This window comes from Atractosteus spatula, chromosome 16, assembly GCF_055471065.1.
Source record: "Atractosteus spatula isolate fAtrSpa1 chromosome 16, fAtrSpa1.hap1, whole genome shotgun sequence".
Lineage (NCBI taxonomy): Eukaryota > Metazoa > Chordata > Actinopteri > Semionotiformes > Lepisosteidae > Atractosteus > Atractosteus spatula.
This window is the reverse complement of record NC_142721.1, coordinates 1,189,600-1,217,543: the sequence shown is the minus strand read 5'-3', so window position 1 is coordinate 1,217,543 and position 27,944 is coordinate 1,189,600. Positions and strand designations below refer to the sequence as shown.

Genomic DNA, 27,944 nt, shown 5'->3' with positions numbered 1-27,944 from the left:
AATGTTGGAGAAACATGAGTTTTCTTTCTATGATGCTACATCCAGAGTTACTATATAACCAGAGAGATTCTACGTGAGAAATGTGTCCAATCTATCGTTTAGTTTAGGAGGTTAGGTTAGAGATGAACTCAGAAATCAGAAATTCAGTCACTTAGCACCATGAAACCATTACAACTTAGTAAACTTTCTGACTATTACAAACAGAAGTAGTGGTTTAAAGAAAAAAAAACTATTGTTCATGGACAACTTATGAGACATGATTAATAAAGAGCTGGTTTCTGTACACCTGTATTTGAAATGTTTCTGCTAAACACAAAGAGGTCACCTTTTTGACATTTTCACTTTGAGAAAAAAGATTTTGTAGAAATGAAGCTTGGCCTGAGTTATGGTTGTAGACAACATTTGGCAATGGAGTTTAGTAACTACCTGCTACATTATCAGTACTGAGGTGTAAATCTCACTCATCTGCTCCATTCAATTCTGTTTTTCCACAGAGCTACAGGTCCCCAAACAAGGAATGGTCCCCATTACTGTACGGAAGTTTGACCTCTAGCTCAATTTATCCCTAAAATACTATGAGTGGCACAGCTTTGCACAACAAACTTGACTTGAACCTGTATGACACAGTTTTAAAATAATTTATAGCAGTTTTCTATATTGTATTAGAAAAACTGAACAATATTTTTTTTGCCTTATGCTAAATAACTAAGATTTCCCATTAAAAACTGACAGAATTTCATAAAAGAGAGATTATTACCATTATTTTAAACTTGTGATTAGAGTATGTTATTTTTCCACATACACATGAACAGATGGAACATCACGAGAATAAATTTTGCTTGAGAGGAGATATGTGTAGCTTACATCTTCACATCCAAAAAAATATTTGATTTCTAATTTGCTATACTAGAACTCTGACATTACTGGTGCTTCTGTGGTAATGGTTTGGATTTCAGTTGCTTTCACAATTTACTCCTAGAGACCTTGAGTGTATGAGGGAACCCTCTGGAAAAATGAAGGTTTGAAAATCCTTCTTTTAAAACAAAAATAGATGATAGACTTCAGTGTTTCAACAGTGAACCTTTGTTTCCACAAAGGTCGTATTTTATAATCCAATAGATTTATGTCCTCATAACCATTAATCATAAATCAAGCAAAATGCAAAAAACTCATTCCACTCAGCGAAGTTTCTTGTGAGTCTGGGCCAGGCGGCAGCACACAGACTCAGGTATGGATCAAGAACGGTCGGCGTGGGGGCAGCCAGCAGCAGGATCGCTCTGCTCCTTGGGGAGAAGATTTATTTCAACACTGTTATTAAATTTTCAGTCAGAGATGAGGGGTTTCTTTTCACCAAACCGTGCGGCCTGGACTTCCACAAGTGGCAAAACTCAACACTTCCAAAATCTGGGAGCAGGGCTGGCCAAGTCCAGTCAAACAGATAGTTGTTTGTGGACCAAATTAATACACACCAAAAGGTCATCAAGACAGGTCAATGTCACTGCTATTCAGGACTTCCCGGGTCTGCTGGAAATGTACAATTCAGCCTCACAAGCATCCACAAAACAGCCAACAGGCTGAAAAGAGAAGTGGAAACAACAATTGGGATTTCATTCCAGTATTTATGGAAAGTGTCCTAACCAAAGCTCCCTTATGTCAGCTTCAGCTGATGTACCTTCTGTGCTGAATTCATTGCACGCACTCTTCCTGTCCCAAAATACCAAAAACATCACAAACCACACAGGCCCAAATTCAAAACAAGGTGTTTCTTATAAACTGCTATAACCCAGAACTCTGCCCTTGAGTAGATTTGTGGAAACCCTAACTTAACTTGACATTGATGCTGGCAGCATTATGATCAGAGCTGACCTGCCTGTTGACAACATTTTGGATTTCCTGTTCTTTAAAATGTGTGAATATGCGATAGCAATGGCTTAGCTCTGGACACAGAAATGAGGAACACTTGATATGCCTTAATATCGTCGTCTGTTCCTGGCATCCACAATACAGTAAAGGAATCTGTGGATCAAATATTTTAATTAGGAGATGACAATTGCACCAAAAAGAATGACCCAGGCAATCAAAATCCAGAAACATCACAACCCTACGGATAAGCTGGGATAATATTGAAAAACACAAGGTATGCTGCTTCACATGGCAGTCTTCTTCATTCAATTATGTCATTTCTAATAGATACGACCTTTTCTTACCTATGATTAAAGAGATAAAGTAATTACTCTGAGACCGGAATACAAACGCTGGTTTGCTTGTGGGACGTATTGCTGAACCCCCTCAGATGCAAATTCTGATAAATACATGAAATTAAATATATTTAAATTTAAGATATTAGATATATTTAATAGTCATTCATTATGACAGAGTGGACAATGAAAAGAATTTGTGGGAGATTTCTATACCAATTGTTAGAATTCTTATAGCACGTATTATGAAGATGATTCTAAGAGCTGCCTCTATTTCCAGAAAACCTCAAATTTCCACCACGAATAAAATTTGATTGAACATCTGATATCTTGCCTAATAAAAATGTTTTTGTAAATGTCTGCATTAGCATTTGATTGGGGTGAAGTTACTGAACACTGCAATAAACCGTCAGAAGATGATTATAAATGTAATTTCCTAAAATAAATAAATAAAAATATAAATGGATCATAACAAATTTGGGAAGTGCTGCATGAATTTGCTATTGGGCCCCTGTATAAGTCTGTATACCAGGTTCTGGTGAAGTACAAAGACCTCAAAATCAGTTCCACAGGGGTAAAGAGGATCCAGAATCAAGAGTGTGCATACAATCATCGTTAAAAATCAATCTAGAAAAAACGAATGGAAAAAAAATTATAGTGGAGACCATGACGACGGTTTCCGAGTTAATCGGGAAGAGAAGATGAATCCCAGGCTCCAGACTTGACTCGGTGGAGACCCAAGAAGCCTGGAGCTGGAGAGACTCTGGAAGCTCAGTGACCCGGTCTGGCTAGCCCTGGTCTAGAAGCTGGAATTGATACGATCAACAGAAAGATCAGGTGTTTCGATGAGGGGACACATTTTCAAGGACCACTGAAAGCCAAGTGCCACGCCTGGACCTGACACTAGGTGGTGCGCCTCTCCTTCTTCGTCAGCAGGTAGCACTGGATGGTCCTCAGGCGGTCCTTGGCGGGGGCGAACTCTGGCTGCAGCTTCAGCGTCGACTCGTACCAGTGCATGGCCTTCTCAAACTCCTCCTGGAAACACAAGAGCAGCGCGGTGAGCGGCGGCTCTGCCACACGCATCCTCCTTCAGCGCAGCCTGACCACCAACTTCTACATAATCTCAAATACAGAGTGCACAGCTAAAACTCATATAAAAATGTAAGTGAAATAAACTTTTGAATCCGTTTCGACAATGACATCATGCTTATCGGCACTCCCCCGAAAACAACATCCAACACCAGTGGAAACAAAAGTAACATACTGGCAGGCTGACTGGCCTCGGGGAAGACTGGCCCTGGTGCGTGAGTGTGTGGGTGGTTGTGTCCCTGCAGGGTTTATCCGGTCAGCCCAACTTCTGGGAGCTGCGTCTCTCACACAGCCCGGTTTTCCCAGGGCTGCCCGCTTCAAACTCACCATGGCGATGTAGACATTGGCAAGGGTGAAGTGGTTCACCACAAAGTGGGGCGCTATCTCCACTGCCATGCTGGCCACAGTGATGGCATCATCCCACAGCTTGGCGTTGTGGAATATGTTGGCCAGGCTGATCAACGGGACATCCTGAGGAACACAGAAAACAAGTAGGACCATGGATACCGATATTCCCCCGAGACCCCTAACTCAGTTTTTCTCGACAAGCAAGGAAACTAATTCTCTTCTAAAGGATACTGACCCCCTTCCCCTAAAAATATAAGGGAAGTCAAAAAGCTGAACATGAAGCACTGCACTAAGGAGCTAGCAGCTCTGAAGAAAATTAGAAAGGTGTTAATACCTGGGAAGTTAAAGGCCTTATGCGTACCCCTCCAAAAAGCTCTGACGCACCACTACACGCACCTCAGCTCTGTTCTGCCAGCGCACTTCTGCCCAGGTTTGATAGTGCAGCCTTGAGTAACTTTTGAAAGAGTGAAAAGGGCTCAGAATGTCTTCTGGATCAAGCAAGTCTGACCGGGCCTAGGATTCCTCTAAGAAAGTGTTCTGTCCGGATGTGGGGGCAGGTGACAGATGATGTGAAAGCAGGGGATTGCACAATGGTAAATGAGTCAAAGCTCCATATGCAGTGTGGGGCAGAAAGGTTTACGAAGAAACCTGTGTCAAGACTAGACCCACCTTCATGTAGTGGGGGGCGTAGTTCAGGGCATGCCGCAGGCAGTCAACGGCTTTCTTCCCCTGGCCTTTCACTCTCCAGTAGAGCGCCGCCATACTGGACAGCACCCACGACGTCTGGTTCTGTGGGGGGAGAAGACACGGTATAGCTGCGGCAAACACTTGCATTTAGGAACCTTCTCGGTCTCATACTCCACGGCCAACCCAAGAGGGGAACAAGCTGAATGCATGACTACATGGGCCAAACAAATACTGCGTATTGGGCTTCACGTTCAGTAACACATCCTATTCCTCTGCCCCAGCCGCCCCAGCCCTTCCACCAGCATCCATAGAACACTTCATGACACCATATCCTCATGACATCGTTGGAATAAAAGCTCATAGACAAAAGACATTCTCCCATGCAGCTTTCTTTGGAGTAAAACAATCTTTGATGATAATACACGGAAAAAAAAACATTTCCTCCAGGGAAGTACCTGAGGAGGTTTTTCCAGACCAATGCGTGACATGAATGGCAATCTGACAGTCTTGGCATGACGACGTCAGGAAGTGCTGCCTCACAGCCTTGCATACGCACCTTTTCCAAGACCTTGGCAATGCGTGTTCCCACCTGCTCGAATGCCTGGGGAGAATACTTGTCTTTTCCCAGATTCTGCAGAACCTGAGGGGAAGGGATATACAGAACATTGCTGCAGCACAGGTCCACCACTCGCACATCCAGTGGCCCAGGAAGGAAGCACTTTTACTGCAATTACATAAACTGGGCCCATTTCTATCACCCTTACTTGTAGCCGCTGTTCTGACACTGCATGAACACAGCTGCCTTTACTCCCGAACAGAGAAAATCAACATTCTGTAAGTCAACCATGGAGTCCGTTTCAGGTTTAGTAAATCAAACAGGCTTACACTACACAGCCGCATCCCTGAGAAACTGATGCAGGAGATCCTTGCACTGCAACAGAACCTACAACATGGTAACTACGCTCTTGCAAAAAATGCCATGGGTGCTTTAAGATACAGAATCCCCGTTTGAGATGATGATTCAATAGTCTACAATACTGCACCTTCATTTTGAGTATGAATTTTGCTTCCAAATTTCTGATACAGAGGCAAGAGTGCCACCTTTATCAGTGATCTATCACCATCACTTCCTGCACCAACCAACTGTGCTTATGTTCATTCTACACAAGTACTGCACTCCTGCGCAACACGAGATCATGTAACTATTATTTCACAGACCTCACTCTAGCAAAGTGTACAAGATTTTTCTGCCACACCATTTTTTTTATTTTATTAGTTGCGGTTTCTCTGATAGCTGGGCAACAGTATCATCTTCTGCAACTTTAATATACTTCAACTTTTAGGAACATGCCTGCCTTGAGAATCACATCATGAAGAGCATCACTATCAAGAGTCTAAGCATTATTGCTGACTTAGTGTTTACTGTCTGGAGGGAAAACTCAGGTCTCTATATCAGAAAGAGATGACCCACTGTAGCTATTTTTACTTAACATTATGCTGTGGAGCAGAGTGTGTATAACTGTAATTATGCTGTGGAGTAGAGAGAGTTTCAGAGAACTTTTCCACACTATCAGAAGAATGGAATCTATTCTATGCTGCCGTTTCTATGCTCCTATAAAAAACACTCACTGAGCTCACTAACCTACTAAGAGATCCTACTGTATATAAGAGATCTAAGTGATGCATTTTGCTCTCCAGCTGATAATCTTTTACTAGTGAAATCCCTTCTGATCCCATCAGAGCTTAGGGTGTCCGTGAACTACAGGTTTGATTTTATTGCAACCCTCACCACCATCAAGGGCTGAAAAAACATCTTTTTTTGTGTAAAAACAATCCCAAATCAGAAAGGACACAGAGAGAACCACTTACGTCTCCGCAGGAATTACTGCTGGTTACGAGGTTCTCCAAGATGCACAGATTTGTGTATTTGTAAGCATTCGGTAAGAACAAGTAAGCAAGTATTTGGCAGGTAAATAAGCGTACTGAACGGAAGGGGAGCTGCTCCAGTACCTCCCGGAGCTGGCTCTCTCCGGTGTAGTGGATACTCCCCCGGTTGGCCACTCCGGACAGGTGGTCCAAGGTGTGCATGGAGGCCGGCAGGTTGGGGTTACACACGGGCTCCACCGCAGGCTCCTGCAGCGGGGTGGCGAAGTCGATGTGCTCGGTGATGCTGGGGGAAGAGGCACAGAGCGGTGAGCCTTTGTCTGGCAGACTACAGCAGCGCAGGGGACAGCTTGCACTGGGAAGAGGACCACAGGGAAAACGAGAAACACAAAGCAAGCTAGCACAGGAGAAAGGAAAGCAGGTGAGCCAGCAGGTTAGAGGAACGAGTGGATGTTTCAGGTGCTTGACTACTGTTTCTCCTCATACTGCAGAAAGCTGATCAACCTTTCCAGTAGCAGACGTTTTCCACGTGCCGCTCATTTTCAGAAGACCCCTCTCCCTGCTGCAATTCCTGTCGCGTGATTCCAGAGATGGGATTACATCAGTACAATTCAGGCAGTGCAACGACAGAGCCACAGCAGGAACCCAGAGCTAGACAAGGCAATATCCCTGTTACAACCCCAGCTAGAGGAACTGGAGCAAGCGGTCAATCTGGCCTGTTGCAGTCTCGTCCCGGAACTGCAGTGTGGAGAGCACACCGTGGAGACTCACTCGATGTTCTTTGCCGAGACGGCCAGCCAGGTGCTGGCCACGGTGGTGAGCTCCACCCGGCGGATCCGCTGGCACTCGTCCGGACTGGGCCAGCCCAGACTCAGGTAGTCCCTGCGCTTTCCTGCCAAGACAGAGCGCAAGGTCACTTTCAATGGATTGATCAAGAAAAACAATAGTGTCCAGTCAGCACACAGGGGCTAGCCTGTTCACAACACCACTTGTCCTTCTCATCTAAAAGCAGTGCCCTCCCAGTTACCATTACACAGAATGGAGAACCTGACAAGGCAGACAAGAATGGACCAAAACTGGAGTACTCGCAGTGCAGACAGTATTTATTCCAGACTCCTCCAACCATGGGTATAAAAACCATCTCCTGTTCTTAGGCTTAAATGTACTTCCACACAGTTTCCATTTGTGCTCTCCAGTTTGTGTTTCACTGATGACTCCACAGTGTCGCCTTTGTGAATGCCTTTGAAAACTCTGCATACCTGAATCAGGTTCCCTCATAATGTTTTCTGTTCCTGACTAAAAAGATTCAGTTTTTCATACTGTCAAAGCAGAACATTCCTTTGAGCCCAAGAACACATCTAGTTGCTCTTCTCTGGCCTGATTCCCGAACCTACTTTTTGTGTCATCGTGAACAAAACTTAAAACTTTAGCCAAGTCTTGCCACTGTGGAATTTTAATTTCTTCAAAGCTCTATATGTTATGTATGATACATTTTAGTGATGCATGTTCAAAAAAAGTCACTGCCTGTGTGGCTTTAAGCGGCATTTAAACATTTTAATCGGAATAAATAGAATCTAAAAAATCTTATACTATGTAGATTTGTCTGTGGTCTGACCATGAGGATCAGTTATTTTGACACTTGTAGAAATTGCTGACTCAACGCTGTGCTGAGCAGGGGGACAGGGCGGAGCAGAGAAGGCAACCTGCGGGGCCCGGCGAGGGGATCCGGGGGCCGCTGATCTCCGGCTGGGCCTGGGCGCCCGCCCCCCCCCGGGGGCTGCCCTCCTCTGTGGCCTCGGACAGGTCAGCCCTGGGCTTTCTCAGCCTCTTCACCTGGAACGTGATCTGAAAGGGGGAGACGGAAGAACTGTGACCAATGAGAGGAGGCCCCACCTACCGGCGGTGTAGCCTGTTCCATGCTCCCGCATCTGTTTGAGTAAGGAAGTGCGTGCGGTGGAAGTGAGGACAGTGGCTCTCTTGCTATGAAGGCAGCAGAGAAAAGGGAGCAGGCAGCAAAAGCTTCTCAAGGGATGGCAATGAGTTCCTGGCACAGAATCTGTCAAATCCAGGGCAGCTCACCTGCCCGTTGCATTCCCCTGATTTTCAAACCCGGTGACGGATGACTGCTCTGCGCTTGGACGTGGCGACTGTCGGCAGCAGGGCTAGATTTGGAGCAGCCAATCAAACCTGGCTCGTTTACCCAGGGGAGGTGGATGGGAAGGGGGGTAGCTGAGAAAGGCCATGCGAGCACAGGAAGAGCACGCCACCTACATACTGACCAACGCCAAAGGTAGCTCAGACCTGGACATGGAAGTGTTACTCATATTCCCTCCAATACCTCCACACCCAGGAAAAAGGTTTCAGGTTTTCTGCATTTTTGCAGCATTATCAAGCTTCAGCTGGGTGCATGTTTTGTTTATTTCCAGTGCTCCTGTGTGAAATGGTTAATGCCCCCCTGGATACAGTAACTGGTTGCACCACCTTTAGCTGTAATAACTACAACCAAACACTTCCTGTAATCTGTGATGAGTCTCTCACATCACAGTACAGGAATGTCAGATTTCTGGGCCCATTCTCCCATTGTCAAACTGCCCCAGCGAACACTGAAGGGTTTTCTATCATGAACTGCTTGTTTCAGGTCCTACCACAACACTTCTATGGGGTTTAGGTCTGGACTTTGGCCTGGTATTTCTGGAACACTGAATTTCTACACTCATTCTCTTGTAGATTTGCTTGTATATTTGGGATCATTGTCAGAGTTGTCAGCACCCATGGAGCCCTGGTGGGTCATTCAGGTGCTGTTTGGCACACCTGAACCAGCATCAACCTTCCCGTTAGCGAGCACTGGTTTCCGCCTAGCTACTTCCCCATGACTCCACCTTTTACCCAGTGCTTTTCTGATGCTGGAGTCATGAACACCGACTTGAACCAAGGCGAGGGAGGCCTGCCTGGATGTTGTTCTGGGGTTCTCTGTGACTCCTCAACGATTTTACTCTGTGCTCTTGCAGTGATTTGGGCAGGACGGACACTTTTGGAAAGATTCACTATTGTCCCAACTCATCCTCAAGACTTCTTTCATGACTAAATTGCTTAATGAAGTATACACAAAGCTGTTTCTAGATATCCCTTTAATTGAACTGATTGAACTAGGGGGCATTATCTTTTTCACAGGGACATCGGATGTTGGATGACTCCGTTTATAATATAAACTAAACTATGGTGTAATTTGTTCAACTCAGGCTTCCTTTATATATCACTACCACCCACACGAAGCTCTGATAAAATTTACAACAACTCTGAAAATCCGAAAGGAGGCTCATACTTTCTCACGGGACTGCAAACGAACCAGTGCCAGTCACGAAGCCTGCCCCGGCAATCCTCCTATCGTACATCTCTGCTTTCCTTTCAGATGATTTAGAGAGGGAGCCGAACCCACACCACACCGCTGTGCCCTCTCCTCTGGCCCTGCCCGTTACTCACCCACTCGGCCTCATCGTCGTCCTCGCAGTTTCCGAAGCAGGGCCCGGCGCGCCCACTCCTCACCCCACTCTTCAGCACGCGGATGCCCTGCAGATCCACGCGCCGCCCTTTCACATCCAGCGCCCCCTCAAAAGCCCCCATCAGATCCTCCTTCAGCTGCCACTCCTCTTCCTCTTCCTCCTCCTCCTCCAGCCGCCCGACACGCTGCGCCGCCTCGCCAGAGCCGTTACTGTCCACAACCACAGCTTAGAGGAGGGAGAGAGACACAGGGAGCCCACACAGGTCAGACCACTGACCAGCCTGGCCTCCTGCTCTCTAAATAAGACTTACAGGAATGGGAGAGACACAGGGAGCCCACACAGGTCAGACCACTGACCAGCCTGGCCTCCTGGCCTTGGCACCCTTACTAGAGCAAGAGAGACACGGGGAACCCACCAAGGACAGACCACTGACCAGCCTAGCCTTTCGCAGCTGGCTGGCAGTTTGAACAGGCAGCATGTAGCACGCGGGAATGATGCGCAGACCACCAGATAACTGCAACAGCCCGATTTGCTCTCTCTTACTATTTCTGGCCCGCAGCTCTGCATGACGCATGATGCACCACTCCAGTCTCCAACATGCAGGTGTTTATCGGCTCTGTTTCGTGTTGGCAATTTTTAAAAAGAGCGGTATCTCAGCCTTTCAAGTTGCAGGAGAATTTGCACCGCAGACCTGTGGCTGCAAGGAGCAGCTGGCGTTCCTTTTCAGCATCTGGGTGCCCTAATTAACATACAAATTTGACGCCCATGTCAACATTTTAACTTAATGTGCATAAGTTAACAGACGTCCAAGTCGGGACTGAACACCTGTTCATTCAGGAACATGAGTATCACTCCTCAAGCCAGGTACCTGATTACTTTTTTTGACGTGAAAGATGATAGAATCATGTCATGAAATGCCAGCTCATCTATTGCACTTAACAGCATTTTAGGATTCACCAGTAAACCCTTTTATACTGTAGTCAAAAGCTTTATTTTTTAGGCAATTTACTGTTAGCCATTTGGTTTATCATACCTAATAAAGAAAAACTAGAGAAGCTGATGATGGAAGAGAAAAGGAATTGTGTATCACTGATACCGTGACACTTACTCTCAAACTGTAGGGAGTCGCCCACAGTGTTGGGAAGCAGTTCAACAGATCCTGCAGCCTCCTTTCTCTGTGTAGTTGTCTCAGACTCAGCACCTGCTGGCTGTGACCCAGAGCTGCTCATCTCCTCAGTGCCGTGACATGAGCCTGCTGTCAGAACATAGGCAGCAGTCAGACAATCACCCTCCACCTTCAATATATCAGCAAATGTAGATCTGTAGCTAGAATCTCTCTCTCATTAAATCATTTGTATTGTATAAACATCCCTGAGGGCTTGTTCTGATTTATGATGGGTTGCACCAATTCAGTGACACAGGAATAAGGATGAATTCTCTGTCAAATGCAGATCCCCTTAAAGAAAAAGAATAGGCTCTGTGTCAGATGATCTATGACATTCTGAAAATCACTGTGGGCTTCTTGTTTTATGAACAAAATCATGGAAAAACAAGAGAAGCAGCTAAGCTAATAAGCAGCTAATTTCAATTACAGTGGCCCAGTTCATTTTACAATCATGGGAGTGGTATGACAATCTAACACAGGCCAGCCCGACACTACAAACCGACTGCCAAGAGCGAGAGACGTCATACAAGAAAGCAGCCCAGCTCTCGGCCAATCCACTACTCCTCTGTTCCTGCTGTCAGCCAATCGCTGACGCAACGCCACTCCAGAGCTTCGTTTAAATTCAGCTCACACATCACTATCCCCAGCGTCTGCTTTCACGCCATTTCAGAGAAGAATCTGCTCTGTCTGTGCGTGCGTAACTCCCCCCCAGCCCCCCCCACACACCTAAAGTGAACCACGCCGAGTGATGGCAGAAGCCAAAATTAGCAGTGACATCAAAACCCCCTTCACCTCAGAAACACTGGCATGTTTGCGCACTCTTTCGGTTTCCATTCCTCCACAGGAGTCCCTATTCACCCCACCCCACACTTTTTCAGCCTGAGCCCAGCTGATGACCAGCTGTGTGGCAGTAGCCCAGTGATGTTCAAAGTAAGTCTCAAGACACACGCTGAAAGGATGGAAGAAAAGAAAAGACTGAACCACAGCCACAGAAATGCAAAAGGATGAAAGGGAATGGGAAATCAGAGTAGCCTGAGATATTTTATGTCCTTTCTATACGCAGTATTCTAAATATAGTCTGCTGGTTGAACAGCAGACAGGAAGAAATGAATAAACTCAGATACCAGTCCTAACAGCACCATTCTTTTTTTTAATTTAGAGATGGCTTAAAAAATGAAAAAAATATTTCTTCTGTATGTCACCTGTGTGTCCATTTGCATCAGGACCAGAACCATGCTCAAGGTCGAGCTGCCAGGTATTGAAGTCTTGTCTGCTCCTTTTTGTGCAAGGTGGTTTGCTGCAGTTACATGTCATGGTCAGTTATGCAGCTGAACAATACAAGCTGAACGAATGAATAGGCTTGTAGTTTTTAAGGTCTTTGGCAAAGGCAAAAACACTTTAGCCGAGAGACAAAAATAACAAAAAAGTCCTAGATTTTTGTTTAAAGTCTTATACTGACAAACATTAGTTGCCGAATCCAGTGATACTTGTTTTTCCCCCAACAGAATTTGAAAATACTATTTATTAATCACCTTGAACCTAAATCAATGCATAGTCTTAAGACATCCATCCAGTGTCAACGAACCCCTAAACCACTGGTGAAGGCTGCAGCAAGCTGGAAGCATCTGGTCCCACACAGCTATTGTATCTCGTTATTTATTAAGATTTTACCATAACAGACCAAAAACAAACGGTACAGTGTTCAGGAGCAAACAGTGTTTCAGTTTTTAAGTATTACTCCACAGCAGCATAATTTCCCAACCTGGCAGAACGACAGGAGTGCCAGGACGAGGTGAACTGGAAAACGGGAGGGTATGAGATAAGACTTTATTGGCCATATACAATATCTAGTTCTAGGAATTTGTCTTTTCGCTTATCCCAGCTTGCTCTCCATGAGATACACAGACAGGGAGAGAAGCTTGGGGTCAGAGCGCAGGGTCAGCCATTTACACAGCGTCCCTGGAGCAGTTGGGGTTAAGGGCCTTGCTCAGGGGCCCAATGGAGTAGGATTCCTCTGCCGGCCGCAGGATTTGAACCGGCAACCTTCCAGCCACAGGCGCAGATCCTGAGCCACAGAGCCACTGCACTGCCCCCTACAGTACTGCGACACTGCCACCCACAACCAGCACATGGACAGGTGTGGAAGGGTACAGACAGACAGAGGTCCTGAGGCACATCCGTTCTTAAAACCAGGTGAGAGTTCAAGGGAGCAGAGCACTAATCTTGTATTCTGAAATGTTAATCAATACAACATAAAAACAGAAAAAAATGCAAACTGAATATCTGTAAAAAATGGAATAAATGTTTTCTGAAGGATAATCCTGTCAATAAAAAATAATGCTGCTGCTAGTATAAGTGCACATAATGCTCACCACCATTCCACTGAAAAACAATTAGTCCAAATTCAGTCTCTTCTCATTTGCCAGATCAGAGTAGGGAGGATAAGCTACTTGAAACAAAGCAGGTTCTGGATTATTGTAACTACATAGGAACGACTGTCATCATTTCTAGAGAAGATCCACTTTTTATAGTCTCTGATAGGCTTTTAGTTAAGTGAAACTAGACCTTCAAAAACAAAATCATCCATTGTTCTGGGCTGGGCATGCCCAAAATAATAAACCCTGCTCCACTGCCACAGTGCTTAAAAATCTTTAAGCTTTTGGCTAGAAAATGAGTGCAAGAGTCGTATCAGAATTTGTTGACTGGACTGTGCATCATGTAGACTGCTGATAAATTTCAATCCATGACCTGCCAGAAAGCATTAAAATACTTGACCTTTAAGAAAAGGAAAATTGTTTTTTTACTATATACCAATTTAAATATTTGCGTTAAATATTTTTTGCAGCAAATGCTAATGCCCAGGTTACTATAGTAGTGGCCTCTGTTAATCATCTGTGACAGATACGTGTATGTTATTCCTCCAGAACATAATGCGCAGAAATTCGGAATGGAATCCGAGTACAAAATGATGTTGAGATGCGAGTCATGATATTTCATATCAATTTATATTTAGGTGGCCACAAGATCCTGAATACAGTGGTGTTTCAAAGTACCCTTCAAAGCAAAATCTACTCTATCTTTTTTCCGTTCTGCAGTAGTGCTTCGTCTGCACTGTCCACTGCCTGACGTAAAGGCACTGCCAGAACAGTCTCCCCTGGGGAGCCCTGCATCGGGAACGCCGCTGTGGAACAACGCACACTTCATCCTCAGTATTCTACCGGACTCCCACGCCCAGCTGGGGAACCTCGCAGAGCCAAGTCAATATGCAGTCCTTTGTTTTAAACTTAGCGCAAGTATGACTTAAACCACACGTGATGCAAACATAGAGCTAAAAATACCTTTCTCCCTTTACTAAGCAACTTCTAAACTGCACATTTAGTTTCAGATACAACACTGCAGCACACAATGACTCAACAGGGCACAGAACAGCTCTACACATTTTGAGACTCTAAGTCATCGGCTAGGTGTGCCAGTGTGGCTGAACGTGAGCTGTAAAGACAAAGCCCCCCCAGGGCTACTGATCAGGCCTCACCCCTCCGGCTCAGGTGAGCAGGGAGAGAAGACAGGATTCACGGCAGGCATCTCTGCAGCGCCTCGAGGTCTGCGCAAAAACTGGAAGAGCTGTCGAAATAAGACCACGGCTATTTTTATCTGCTTCAATTATTAACCGGCTGACTCCCTCTGCACATCAAAGCACAATCTCCTTCCCCTCGCGGCCTGCGCGGAGTGGGAGAGGGAAGGGCGCAGCAGCTCTCGGAAGGGAAACAGGAAGGGGGATGAGACGAAACAAGCGATGCAAGGCGCTGCCGAAGACCGATTGAACCAGGGCTGCGTTGGCTTTGACTGAAGCTATATGTGGAACACAGTCCCTGAGCAACGGGCTAAAATTAGCTGCTTTTCAACAGCGGCGGATAAAAGCGCCCAGGGAATACAGAACAGCAGCTAAAAATAGAGCAGGAGGGAGACTGCAAGTGAAGGGGGGGGGGGGGACGGACAGACCAGCAGGATTTCAGGTGATTTTCCTGGATTGAAATCCCACATCCTAATATAAACAGCTGACCATTAGAATAGACGTTTTGTTGGTTTTTTTTTGCTGGTGCTCCTCTGAAAAGTGTTTCACTTGCAGTCCTGCAGAAGTGGCAGGGAAGACAAGCGAAGGCATTCTGTCGCACAGCAGCCCTGCGTGAGGCGGGCGGCGGGCAGGCAGGCAGGGAGCCTCCTGCACAGCGAAACCTGCTCCTGCACGAAGAGACGGCACGAGCGCGCACTGAACCCAGGAGGCGGAAAGAAGCCGTGCCCACAGACTGCCAATACCACAAGCACAACCGCCTTCCATTGTGTTGCTGATAGTACCTCACGTGTTGCTCTCAGAGCTTCCCGCGGTATCCTCTGCAGTGCGGAGGAGATGTTTCAAGACAATTCCCATCAACTTCAAACTTTTCATTTGGAACACTGGGTTCCCGCTTAGCAATGTTTGCAATCAGCAGAAAAGCTAGGAAAACCTTATATTCAGGGCAGCATTAAAAACGGAACATAAGATTGCTAGAACCAAGTGTTTTATATACCCTTCGGTAAATTAAAATATTTTATTTAAAGACACGTCAAACCTGCTCAAATTAAACTCCAACACTGTGCCTTTACAAAAATAGATAATATTTCAAGGTTATAACATATCTGTATAACCTTGAATAATACATTATTAACCCTGACGTAATATATCAAGGTTGTGTAGGTCCTGTATTGTAAATGCTCCCAAACCTCTGATTAAGTTAAATAAAGTTCTGTCTCGGAAGGGACAAACTTGCCCAGTAACACTAATACAGCGCTGCTTATGGGTATTAGTGAGAACGTAAGGATGACCACAAACACTGCCAAAAAATGGACTTAACAATTAAAAGAAAGGGTTCTTCCTCTTCCATCTAGGTTGGATTAGCCTAGCGGTGGCCTGGATGATGCGCCTTCCATACACTTTACTTGTTTTGTGGTTGTTTTGCTGGATTAGTGATGCTCCTTCTCATCAAGCACGTTCTGGCGCTCAATCTGTTGGTAGTCAGTACAGAGTCCCTGCAGCATAAAAGCTGATTTTCTTGGTACCGATATCAAAGTGCTGTGCGATCTAACAAAGGATTCACACCAAATGCCTAAATGTCAGCTTTAGAAACAAATATTTTAGTGATCATGCGTTGATTTGTTTTAACATTTGCCAGATCATCAATGTTTTGAACAACTGCCTGATTCTGTAAAACACTCTGCACCCAGAACACTTGACATCATCTACAACACTATCAACTGGATCTTTCCCATGGAAAGTTTTTTTTCCCGACTCATTTCAAAGAATGAATTATATCTCGTTATATAAGTACCAGTCACTTTCAATCTGCAACCACAATGTCAGCCATTATTTCATGAGGAATCATCAAAAGCAACAAAAATTAATGCTGCTACTACTTGTCTGATGATTAAATAAAATCAAGTCTAATTATGTTTTAAAGCAACACCACAAGACCAAAACTTAATGTTAGGTTCAGAGTCTTTATATACTTAGGGTAGAGCTTTAAAGCTGATTTTATCAGTGCCTTCTTCTAAAGCCTATAAATAGTTGTATAAGCCACAAATATATTGAACAATGGTATCTAAATATAAGTAAAACAAACCTTAGATGTTGTGGCTTTGCATTCAATTACACTTAGATATGTTGTGATTCCCTTTCTTTTGAACTTCATTTGTGCGTCAAAATTTCAATTGGCTTCCTTCAGGCACAAAAGTTGCAAAGGCAGGCATATAAAATATATAATAAACAAATTTCATAAGAGATGAAAAAACATACAAGTAAGGCGAAACAATGTCGTTTCTATTATCATAAGAAAAATTTGCTGAACATCTCACAGATGGAACATTTATCATCCATTTTCTCACCGCTTTATCCAGTTTAGGGTTCCAGGGGAGACAGAGCCCAATTTGGCAAACAAAGGGCACAAGGCGGGGTACACCCGGGATGGGACACCAGTCCCTCACGGCGCAGGCGAACACAAAAACAACCACAGTCGTGCACTCACTCACACCAGGGCCAAGCTTCCCAGAAGCCACCTGACCCAGCAGTGTGTGTCGGACTGTGCGAGGAAACCAGGGCAGCTGGAACACGGACGGAGCATACAAACTCTGGCAGATCCCAGGGACAGAACCCAGCACCCCAGCGCTGCGATAGCAATGTTAACCACTGGGCCACCCCCGAGCCAAACAAACAGCGCTGACACTCATTAAGTGTCATTTCAAATTCCCATTATTGAGGCGCAGAAAAATCCCTAAAAAAGGAGGTAATTCAACAAGTAGCGGCTCACTTGAGCAGGGAACTAATCCTGTGCCTGTCCATCCCAGCGCTCACCTCATGGGACCCAGCGATTTCCCCCAGGCGTCTATGGCAGAGGCAGGTACTCACGCTCACAGGGCGGGCGGGTCAGGTTGTACAGGAAGGGGTAGAACTGCAGGCAGCGAACGAGCCGCAGGCTCCTCTCGCAGTGTGGGCAGGGAGTGGGGAGAGACAGGGCCTGTCGGAACGCCGACACCGCCCGGCTCACGTTGCCCTGCGCCAGGTACGCGTTCCCCAGACTGAGGAGGGTGACCGGCTGCAAGAGAGAGGCACGCGCACACGTCAGTCATCAATACCCTTTCAAGATGGGCCAGCAGAGCCATGTGTCGGACTTCAGTCTTCAAGAGGAGATAGCTGCAATTATTATTATAATAATTACTGCTGTCAATTAGCCTCTTTCTACCCCTTATTGCTCCACAATGGACCTGTGAGTGAACAAGTACAAAAAACTGGATTGCTGATCCAGTAAAGGTTTTCGCATGGAACACAGGTTGAGCTCTGTGATCCACAGGCAGAGGGACTGAGCCTGTACCAAGACCAGGATTCCCCAAGGGGCAGAGCGCCCCCTGGTGAGGTGGGATTAGTTAGCTGGGGCTCTTTGGGCTTCCCTGCAAAGAGCGATTCCTGCGCATGGTCAGGCACCCGGGGGCTGGCAGTGATGGCGACACAAGCTGCTCTGCCTCTCCCAACAGGCACTGCTCTCTGCAGCGTGGCGTGTCAGACGGTCAAGGCCAAATCCACTGCCTTCCAGGCAGCACGGCAGCCGCTGCCGGAAAGCAAGAACTGGCGATTCTAAATCAGGTGGGGATGTGATTAAAAAAAACATCCTGAGATTTGCTTTTAAAATCATGAAATTGCTCAGTAAGCAGTAAATCTGTGGTCCTTGAGAGCTGAAGGGTATTGAGGTTTCTGGACCAAATCATCTCAAAATGACTTAAATCACCAGGTAACACATGTAACCTATAAACCCTGCTGGACTGGATTTCCTATGGACTAGGCTTTGGAGCCCACTTGGTTATGGAGAGAGGAGAAACCTGTATTTACGACTAGAGTTTGTTGACTCCCTTACTGCTTTTCCCTCTGTTGCCAAGAGGACACTGGCGAGACATGCATCTGGGATTTCCAGCAGCTCGCACGACAGCATTCCTGCGCCAGCTCCAATTTACCTCCGAGCCGTTGATGGCCACGGCGCGCTCCAGAATGCGCCCCGCCTCCTCGGGCAGCCCGCAGCGCAGCAGGAGGTTGGCAGCGTTGACCAGTGGGATGTCGAGGTGCTCCTGGGGGACTGAACTGAGGGCGTGATGCAGGCAGGAGAGCGCAGAGCTGACATTACCCCTCGCACGCCAGAAGAGCGCCGCCTCGTTCATGACCAGCCACCGGGGGGCAGCAGACTGCGAGAGGGCAAGGTAGATCAGAGAAAGAAATCTACAGGACTCCAGATTACAGTTAGGGTTTCTAGTGTTTCAGCATGCCCCCTCTTTAAACTACAATAATTGTTTTATGTGATCAGTACTTAATATATGGAAAGAAGGGTTTTTATGAGATAAAAAACTGGGAACTCCTCTTGTAATGTATAATCAACAGACCAGACAATTGTATCTAGCAATCGAGAGCTCTGTTAGTTTCATTACTGGTGGTGGCAACAGCTTAAAAAGAACAACATAACATGACTTCAATGTCTGGGCAGCAGACAATATGGCAGATTGTCACAAGAGAACACAAGTCCTGCACATGAAGTGGAGAGCAGGTACATTTTCAGTCCTTTGTTTCTCAGTAAGCAACACGCAATATTTAACTGGAACAATTTATTACGATCACTGCTAGGTTTGTGACAAAGGATGGGCTGCCGCCGAGATGCAAGCTGAACAAAAGAAGCTTCAGCTTGAAGCCCAACAGCAGCCCATCCTTTGGGAAAAGGGAAAGGAAACTTGTTAGAATGATTATAAAATACAAAATGTAGAAGGTTTCGTGGGATTGGATTAGCCCATATCTGACATCCATGCGTACAAGACGTTTGCATTGATCCCCAATGTAAACTTTACACACATCTACAAGTGCACAGGGACACAAGAGCAAAGGAAAAAGCGCCACTCCACCTATTTCTGCTTGTTCTCCAACATAACAGACTTATGTTGACTCAGTAACAAGAAGTGCTGACAATAATTAGCAGAGAAAAAGCCTTTGGAAATCCATAGTAAGGTGAAATACCCTTTAATATGGGAAGGAACGCTAGAATTCATCTATGTAATATGCTAAAAAAATGACTGATTTACTGAAAAAGTAGATTAAAATTAGAAAGGTCTTGAGACATAGGCAGCAAGGAAGGATGGGGAGCAGAAGGAAAAGGCTGAAAGAGGTCCCACCTTGGTCAAGGCCTGAGATATGAGAGCTCCAATCTGCTCCTCGGTGTGGCTGAGGCTGCCGCTGCGCGCAAACAGCATCTGTACGGGACAAACATCTGCACGTGAGGACGGCTCTCCACCACAGCGGTGTAAGTTAGGCCACAGAGATGATATCTCCATCCGCTTTCTACCAACTTCTTCCAGTGTGGGGATACAGGGGAGCTGGAGGCTATCCCCCGCCAAGCAACAGCCACGAATACACAGATACACAGACACTCGCACCTAGGGCCAGTCTTTCCAGAAGCCAACCAACCTACCAGCATGTTATTGCAGGAGGAAACCAGAGCACCTGGAGGAAACCCAAGCAAACATGCAGGAACATATAGACTCCACACAGACAGCACCCCTGGTGCTAAATTGTGAAAGTTTCTGGGTAATATGAAAATAGTGGAGTGAAGAGGTATCATGGGAGGTTGTGACATCTACTGAAATATATTTTTCTCCTTAAGGCTTAAGGCAACATTCTGTACTAACAGCAACAGTTCTGAAGGGACAGAACATTTTCAGTCTTGAACAGAAAAGACTGTGAAGGAACCTTATACAAATACGTAGCATCCTCAAAGGCCTTGACGCAGTCATCCCCTGTACTTATTGTTTCTTGACAAGGCCAGCTTTTCATTAAGAACTTGCAATCATTTTCTTGGATTCCTCACATCCAAATTCTACGACTTGGTTTTTTAACAAGCAAAGAAAATAATTCAACAGGAAACTGAACTGAAATTTGCATTATCCTTTTCCATCATCCATTTAAAATTTGAAACAAAAGGATTTATCCCCCTCCTACTTTCACAAGGACAGATGGTCAAGGAAATTGCAATGGAACACTGAAACTCCCGACTTAGACCACCCTGAGCAGCCACAGGTGGTCGAGACGTGCTAGATAAGGTTCCCAGGTCCCCATCTCTCTGTTTCACACAAGTATGATCCCCATCAGTAACTCAAGGAAGCAGACCTGTTTGGCATGGCTGTCTGGGAACTCCCTCTCCTCCAGGGACCTCCCCAGAGAAGCTGCACTGCCCCCCAGGACAGGGACAGCCCCCGGGCCACAGTCAGGGGCTGACGGAGATGTCTCGGGCGGATCGTTCCGGTACAGCACACCCTGGACCCTGTAACAGTTCAGAAACCACAGTATTCGGTTGTGTAACTGCTTATACACTGTAAAACCCGGCCTTGCTATATGGAAAATATCCAGGTGATGGAGTTGTCCCACCTTCCCCACTTTTGTGATGTAACAAATCACATCTCTGAAAATGTCTGAACCATTTCTCCAAATCCCTTTTGCTGCACAGAGGTCTCCTGACCAGGCAAGCATATCATGTGTCCACTGGAAAAACGGCAACACAAAGTGTGCAAGTTGATTATCAGAAAGCGTGAAGCGACGCAAGATTAGTCAAGTACCTGCAGCGCAGGACAACCAGCTGCTGGAGGAGCAATAAAACTAGGAGGATTCACTCCTAGCAGCAGCTCTCAGTACAATCTCCCGTTAACCTCATCACATCGACATACAAATGTCAGCTTTTTTGGGTTGTTTTTGTGATGAGACAAACTACTGTAGCTTCTTCACCGTCTTCATGAGTTCCTGGCCTATGTCTTTCTCTAGTTCTGCCCTTTCAATAATATATCCTTTTTACACTGGACTCCGGACACCTAAGACAGAAAAGGAATGTACTTGGACATTATCTGTGGTTTATTGTTTCTGGCTTCTCCGTTTATAAAGCAGGGGTTCAGCAGAGGACCCCAACCCCAAGACTCGGCGAGGAGAGGTTGCTGGGCTATAACATTGCAGCTCGTTTTCTTCCTGACACTCATGTTGTGAAGCGATGAGCAAAGAACAGCATGAAAAAAGTTCAGGTAATCACGTAAAAAACAGAGTTTTAACGGTGAAGGCTATCTGCGCATTTTCATGCTATTAATTTCTTACTTTACAAAATCTTTTTGGAATCATGAGCTATTAGTGAGACATTGGAATATCGGCACGTCACAAACACCAAGCATGGAAACCACTGAGTTTGCCATTTGAATCCAGAATTTGATCAAGTACCTACAACCAACATTTTAAAGTTTCTCTGTTGTGAGCCGTGCATGAATTCACTAAATGCCAAAGTGAAATGCATTTTTTTGGGCAACACGCAAAGACAGTCTCAAACAGACTTATTTTTGCGGAAAGCTAAAGGAACAGACTTGAATACATTATAACTCCTTCTTTGCAGGACGTGAAGATCAAGAGCCGTGAAGCTTCCGAGAACAGAAAAGCCTGATTTACTTCACAGCTGAAGCCCGACAAGCAACCCTGAGCGCGTGAAAGACCCGAGGCGCTGGGGGACTCTGCCAGGCTCTGTGGCGAGACGGCCGCCTCTCTCCTCACCCTAAGCCACGGCTCTCCGGCGGCAGGAAGAACGTGGGCAGCTCCTCGGGCGGCGGGACGGAGGGGTAGGCGCGGGCACAGTCCTCCCTCCTCGGCCACAGCACCTCCGGACTCTCCTGCGGAGAGGAACCGGCTAGTCAAGCCGCCATGGGGCCCTCAAACGGGCTGGACAGTTAACGCTCGCAACGAGTCCTCTTCTTTAACACAGCCTTCTGTCCACCTTGACAGACTTACAGGAATCAAACTGCGCGCTTTGTGTAATAAGCTAATTGATATCTGCAGCTGACTGTCAATTCCCCCACACTCACATCACATCTCGAGATGCAATGCAAGCCTCTTCACAGCTCTTCAGCTATACCTGCCACGAGATGTAAACGGACACACAAGGAGGTCTTCTACCTTTCATAATTGCACAAGAATCAATGTGAGCAACACTTGTATGAATGACGCACTTTTCTACGATCATTACCAACACAACCAGCATTGAGACCTGCCATTGGAGGTGAACCCTTGAGAAAACAAGATTTAATAAATAAATATCTAAATATCCTGAGAAAAAAGTTTAGTACACTAGGAGTTTAGCTCAGTGTTACACAGCAGCTCTCCATGTTAAAATCAGCAAGCCTAAGAAAGAGATAATCAAACTGTAACAAGACATCAATCACACCAATCTGTTGGTTTGGCCTTCCTTATGCATCTCATAGAGTCTGGCAGACTCATGCAAAAGGCTTATATTTGTTTCACTTGTGTGGACCCACAGTAGTAGGAATAACAGAGAACAGGATAATCATTTTAACGTGCCTGGGTTAAATTACAGTATATCATCTGCCCACTAAATGCGGAATTCTGGATCTCAAGAGAGCAAAGCCCATCCCCAGCGCTGGAAGAGGGGCGTCTGCTCACCATGAAGGCAGAGGGCTCTTTGCCCCAGAATGTGCCCAGGCTGGCGCCCCCGGAGACGGACTGGAAGGGCTCGCGGACGTGACTCGTGTTGAGGCCGAGCTCCGAGTTCAGGGGGGTGCTGCTGGCCACAGACACGTCCTCTCCAAACTGCAGCGAGGAGGTCGAGAGCAAAAAGGAACAGTTCATCCTTTCCACATAAAACTGGCTATGAACATCAAAGCTCATAGAGGTTTTCTTTCAACAAAACCAGCTGGAAACTTAGGCAAATGTAAACTGACTCTGTGTTAATCTACCCAAAATAAAGAAATGACCACAGGTGAACTCCATTCAACTTGTAGAGTGATCTTGCGAGGAAATCAGATGCACCTGGGTGAAGACATGTCAAATCAGATCGATTGAGTGTTTAGTTGTGAAGGCGAGGAGCTGCCCTTCACCTGTATGAAGTGCACGGTCTCGAAGAGGTCCCCGCGGTGGTAGCGCACTGGCAGGTCGAAAGGGCAGTGCAGACTGCGCTGCTGCTTCCCCAGGTGGCACATCTGGTGATTCCCTGCAACACAGTCCGGCACGCAGCGTCAGCGCAACGCCCAGCACCCCCAGCCCCCAGCACCCAGCCCCCAGCACCCAGCACCCAGCACCCAGCACCCAGCACCCAGCACCCAGCACCCAGCACAATACACCAGCCTCCGCACAGGCTGCAACGGTTTCAAATGCAGCGCTCTGTATATAAAGATGTGCGCCATAACCAATGATACTGTCCTCATGAAGCTACTGGGGCTATTAAAGCAACTGTCATGCAGGCTGTGCACCACAGAGTTTCAGAGCCCCTGCTCCGCTCCGGTCGCCCCGAGCCTCACCTAGCTGGGCCTCCTTGGCCATCTGGGTCTCGTGGATGATGTTGCGCAGGATCTGCTCCTCCTGGATGAGCTTGTGCTTGTCCAGCACCTCCTGCTGCCGCAGGTAGTGGTCGTGCTGCTTCTGGTACTCCTTCAGCTCGTTCAGGGTCCGCTGTAGCGACCTGCACAGGCACACGGGCACCGAGAGAGGCCCCAGACTTCAGAAGGGTGCTTGCCCGTGTGGCCATTTCCAGAGTGACCCACTTTAACAGGTTGGAATTCACAATCTGCATCAAGTAAACACACGCACTCCACACAGACAGAGCCAGATTTGAACCCGGGGCCCCGGAGCTGCGCAGGAACAGGGTTACCTCCCACCCGATCACTGTGGTACACCGCATTCAGAGCCCCGGCCCTCCCCCGACCACATTCCTCCCTACCTGTGCTGGGCCTCCAGCCTCTGCTCCAGCTTCTGCTGGCACAGCACGGCGTGTTTGCGCCGCAGGGCCTGCTCGAACCCGGGCTTGGCCTGCAGGGCGTGGTCGTAGCACAGCACCGAGTGGTTGTACTCGCCCAGCATCTGTGCAAAACACAGGAGGAGACAGACAGTTCAGCTCAGATGCGTGGTGCCAATGTAGGACCTGGCAGAGAAAGAATGGCAGAAACAAGCATGACAAGGTCAGATCACAAGATGTGATCAGATGAGATTACCACATATGGTTAACCTTCTGCAAAAATACCTTAGAAAGCTTTACAGGAAAGCTGCCGATAAAAACGAAATGGAGGAGCTACAGATAACTGGAGTTATCATGCTGCAGTGGCTCTTCCCTTCCACACCACCTCCCAGACACACAGCACATGACATGCGCCAAGTCTACAGAGGACTTCTCACCGCATAGATGTTGCCCAAAGTGTAGTGGCTGGTGAGGAAGTCAGAGGTCATATCCAGGGCAGCGTGGACCAGAATGGCAGCGTCCGCAGAGAAGTGTGCCCGATGCAGTACGTTGGCCATATTGACCAAGGCAATGTCCTTGTGTTGCCTGCAAATAGACAGGGTACATTAAGAGCAATACAGACCTCATCTGGATATATTGCAGGTGTTATGCAGAATTCCGCCAGCAGAGGGTAGTGTTTTCCTGTTAATGACATTAATGAACAGAAACTCGTGAAGAAAACCCGAACTGAAAATATGCATCACTGATGGTCCGCAAAGAATCCGGTTCCACGTTACTTTTTTTTTTAGCAATCAACCTTCTCTCCATTCCTCATTGCTCAGCATGGATGCTGGCAGGACTCTGCTCGCTGTGCTTTGTTGTTAGATTTTATCTGTGCAATAATAGCAAGCTTTTTAAGTAGTTCGGGTTAGTCTGGTGCACACATGCTGCTACCTGGCTGACTAGGGACCACCTATGACCTCCCCAACGCAGAGGGTGACAGGCAGGAAACAGCTCACACCATCATGCTGCGTGTGACAAACGTGGCGATGGGACCAGGCTCTTGGGAAGAGAGTGGAGGCAGTGATTAGGGCTGTGCATTGTAGGTCCAGGTTTAAAATAACACAGCAGCTCCGCCTTTGATCAACGTACATCCCTCCCATTATTTCAACCAGCCCATCAAGAGTCCCAGCTGGAGATGAACCTGCATGGAGCTCTCTAAGCACCACAGAGCCTTGGGACCTGACAGCCACTTTGACTCATCAAGGACTTTATATGAAAGAGTTCTCTACGTGGGCAGGACAGTGGCATGGCAGGTAACAGTACTACCTCACAGCTCTTGGGTAAGTCTGTCTTTTAATTCCACTCTGGGGAACATTTTGTGTGGAGTTTGCATGTTGCCCATGTTCTCAAATGTTGTCACTCGCTGGGTATGGTTGAGGGCTGTTTCCAAGTTGCACCTGTGATCTTGTGCGCATGCTCCTTGCTATGGGCCGGTGTCCTGCCCTGCATCCTGCTCTTCCAGGGAAAAGTGGTGTTCTGTTCAAGGAACTCTGGCTCACCTGGGAGAGAAATGCAGCGCCCGCACAGCACACTCCACCACCTGCTGCGGCTCATTCTTCATCCTCCAGTAAAAAGCCGCGAGGTTGTAGAGAACCCAGGAGGAGGAGTTCTGTCAGATATGAGGCAGTGCATTACAGACATTCAGAGCTCGGCAAAACAAATACACTGGCATTTGGAAAAAAAACTGCTCATTAAATTTTTACAGTACATTTTGATGGGAGTACTTTTCCAGGTTTGATCACTCTAATTCACCCAGCAGAGCACAAGTTCCCTTCGTCGCACATTTAAATCAGATCTTCTAACACACACTTCTCTTCAACATTCATCACAACCAGCTATTCTGGTGGAAAGAAAAGAACATTCCTCTTACCCATTACTACAGCAGTAAAATTTTTAAAATATAATGGAATATTAAAATCCATTTTAATGCCTGATTAAGAACTAACACACAAGAAACATTTACAGAACAATAATATTTTAGTTAATATGAATATTTAAAATAAAAATATTAAGTGAAATCCAGTGAAAATAACAAAAACAATCAAAATCAAAATGTCTACAAAACAGCAGTTTAGAATTTATAATACCTTTATGATCCCTAACATCTCAGCAGTTTCCTCTCTGCAAAATCTCAATAAACAGTCGTATCAGTGCACAGCTTGTGCCTTCTACTCATCAGATCACAGAGGCAGGGTATCTGCTGTAAGCGCTGCAGTCAGACACCACTAGGTGGCACTCTTGGGGAAATACACTATGTGCTATAGGTGTAGGAGATGCCATTCTTCAGAGGAGACATTGAACAGATCAATTTTCTGATCGCTTTTTACAATTCAGGGCTGTAGGGTAATCGAAGCCTATCCCAGCAAACCACATGCACAAAGCAGGATACACCAGTCCATCGCAGGGCACACACACTCACACCAGGACCTATTTTTCCACAAGCTAATTAACCCACCAATGTGTCTTCGGACTGTGGGAGGAAACCCATCCAAACATGGTGAGAACATACAATTTCCACGCACAAGGCACCTCAGGAACTGCACCCAGAGCCCCAGTGCTGAGAGGCAGCAATGCTAACCACTGCACCACAAGACCAAAACCCCAAAACTCTCCTGTTCTCAGTTCCACACCTGTGTATTGAGGTTGGCACTAATCATCCAGGTGGGATCTGCACTACAGTGCTCGAGGAAGTGGGCCTCTTCCTATGCAAGGTACATGTTGGGATGAAAAGTGCTTTAGCGATGCAACAAAAACATTAACCTAAATAATGAGAAAGAGTTCCTTGTGCTGAAACATTCCGACTCATCACATCTACAGCAGATCCCATGGAAAGTCTCCTACATTAAAACATAACCCTCTGCTCTTGTTAGTCTATATTTTAAGTCCTGCATCCTTGTTGTTAAATACTGCATAGCTAACTTTACCTGGGTAGACAGGTACCTGTAATTATGTACACAATTACAGTACACTGTGCAGCACTTTAATAAAACTGTAATTCAAAGAACACATTAAGCAGCACAGAATTGTAATTCCTAGAGCTGGCTTGATTTTCACACCAAATCCACCATGACCACACGTGCCCAGACTGCACATGCACAGCGGAGATTATTCCAGACAACACACGTAAGAGACGATGAGCAAAACGAGAATGTGGCCACATGCAGGATGTCAGGTCAGAGGATGTAGATATTTTGAGATAAATCTATGAAAAGAGGCAGCACAGTGGCGCAGCAGTTGGCAGTGATGCCTCGCGGGGGCCCAGGATGCTGTCTGCATACAGTTTGTGTGTCATTTTTGAAACTTCAAATGGCAGACCTGTTGATTATACTTTGTGCATTAAGTGTTTTTGTGCCTTTCCTCCAGGAGCTCTGGTTTCCTCTCGCAGTCCAAACACGTACTGGTAGATCAACTGGCTTCTGGGCAAACTGGCCCTGGTGTGAATCTGTCTGTGTTTGGGTCTGTCTGTCCCGTGATGGACGGGCGTCCCTTCCAGGGTGTATCCTGCCTTGCACCCATTGCTTGCAGGGATAGGCTCCGGCACCTCTGCAATCCTGTACTGGATAAAGTGGTTAGCGTGGTGGATGAACGAGGCAAAGACAACACACTATGTCTGTGGCATAGTAGATGTTGGCAGCAATCAAGAGCACTGAAAGATGGCAGCAACAGATGACGCTAGCCAGACAGAACCAGAAATTGTCCTCACTAG

The 27,944-nt window shown here is 46.4% G+C and overlaps 1 protein-coding gene across 4 annotated transcripts in view; it reads right to left on the bottom strand.

Annotated features, from left to right (window-relative positions):
- Positions 1-681: 681 nt before the first annotated feature.
- The window catches only part of ttc17 (tetratricopeptide repeat domain 17), a 31,102-nt gene continuing 3,839 nt past the window's right edge, over positions 682-27,944 (bottom strand). The window contains exons 6-25 of one of the 4 annotated variants that reach the window (XM_088934939.1): positions 25,738-25,847; positions 24,634-24,781; positions 24,182-24,321; positions 23,763-23,923; positions 23,343-23,455; positions 22,909-23,055; positions 22,006-22,121; positions 20,593-20,746; positions 19,602-19,679; positions 18,405-18,629; positions 17,308-17,494; positions 10,815-10,961; positions 9,687-9,931; positions 7,910-8,051; positions 6,978-7,098; positions 6,333-6,492; positions 4,879-4,962; positions 4,305-4,424; positions 3,615-3,758; positions 682-3,233 (exon numbers count right to left, since the gene is read on the bottom strand). In XM_088934939.1, the coding sequence (XP_088791065.1) occupies positions 3,102-3,233; positions 3,615-3,758; positions 4,305-4,424; positions 4,879-4,962; positions 6,333-6,492; positions 6,978-7,098; positions 7,910-8,051; positions 9,687-9,931; positions 10,815-10,961; positions 17,308-17,494; positions 18,405-18,629; positions 19,602-19,679; positions 20,593-20,746; positions 22,006-22,121; positions 22,909-23,055; positions 23,343-23,455; positions 23,763-23,923; positions 24,182-24,321; positions 24,634-24,781; positions 25,738-25,847 (2,874 nt within the window). In that variant the 3' untranslated portion in view covers positions 682-3,101. Of the gene's footprint in view, positions 3,234-3,614; positions 3,759-4,304; positions 4,425-4,878; positions 4,963-6,305; positions 6,493-6,977; positions 7,099-7,909; positions 8,052-9,686; positions 9,932-10,814; positions 10,962-17,307; positions 17,495-18,404; positions 18,630-19,601; positions 19,680-20,592; positions 20,747-22,005; positions 22,122-22,908; positions 23,056-23,342; positions 23,456-23,762; positions 23,924-24,181; positions 24,322-24,633; positions 24,782-25,737; positions 25,848-27,944 lie in introns of all 4 variants that reach the window. The other 3 variants (XM_088934940.1, XM_088934937.1, XM_088934938.1) reach the window with 3 other exon arrangements.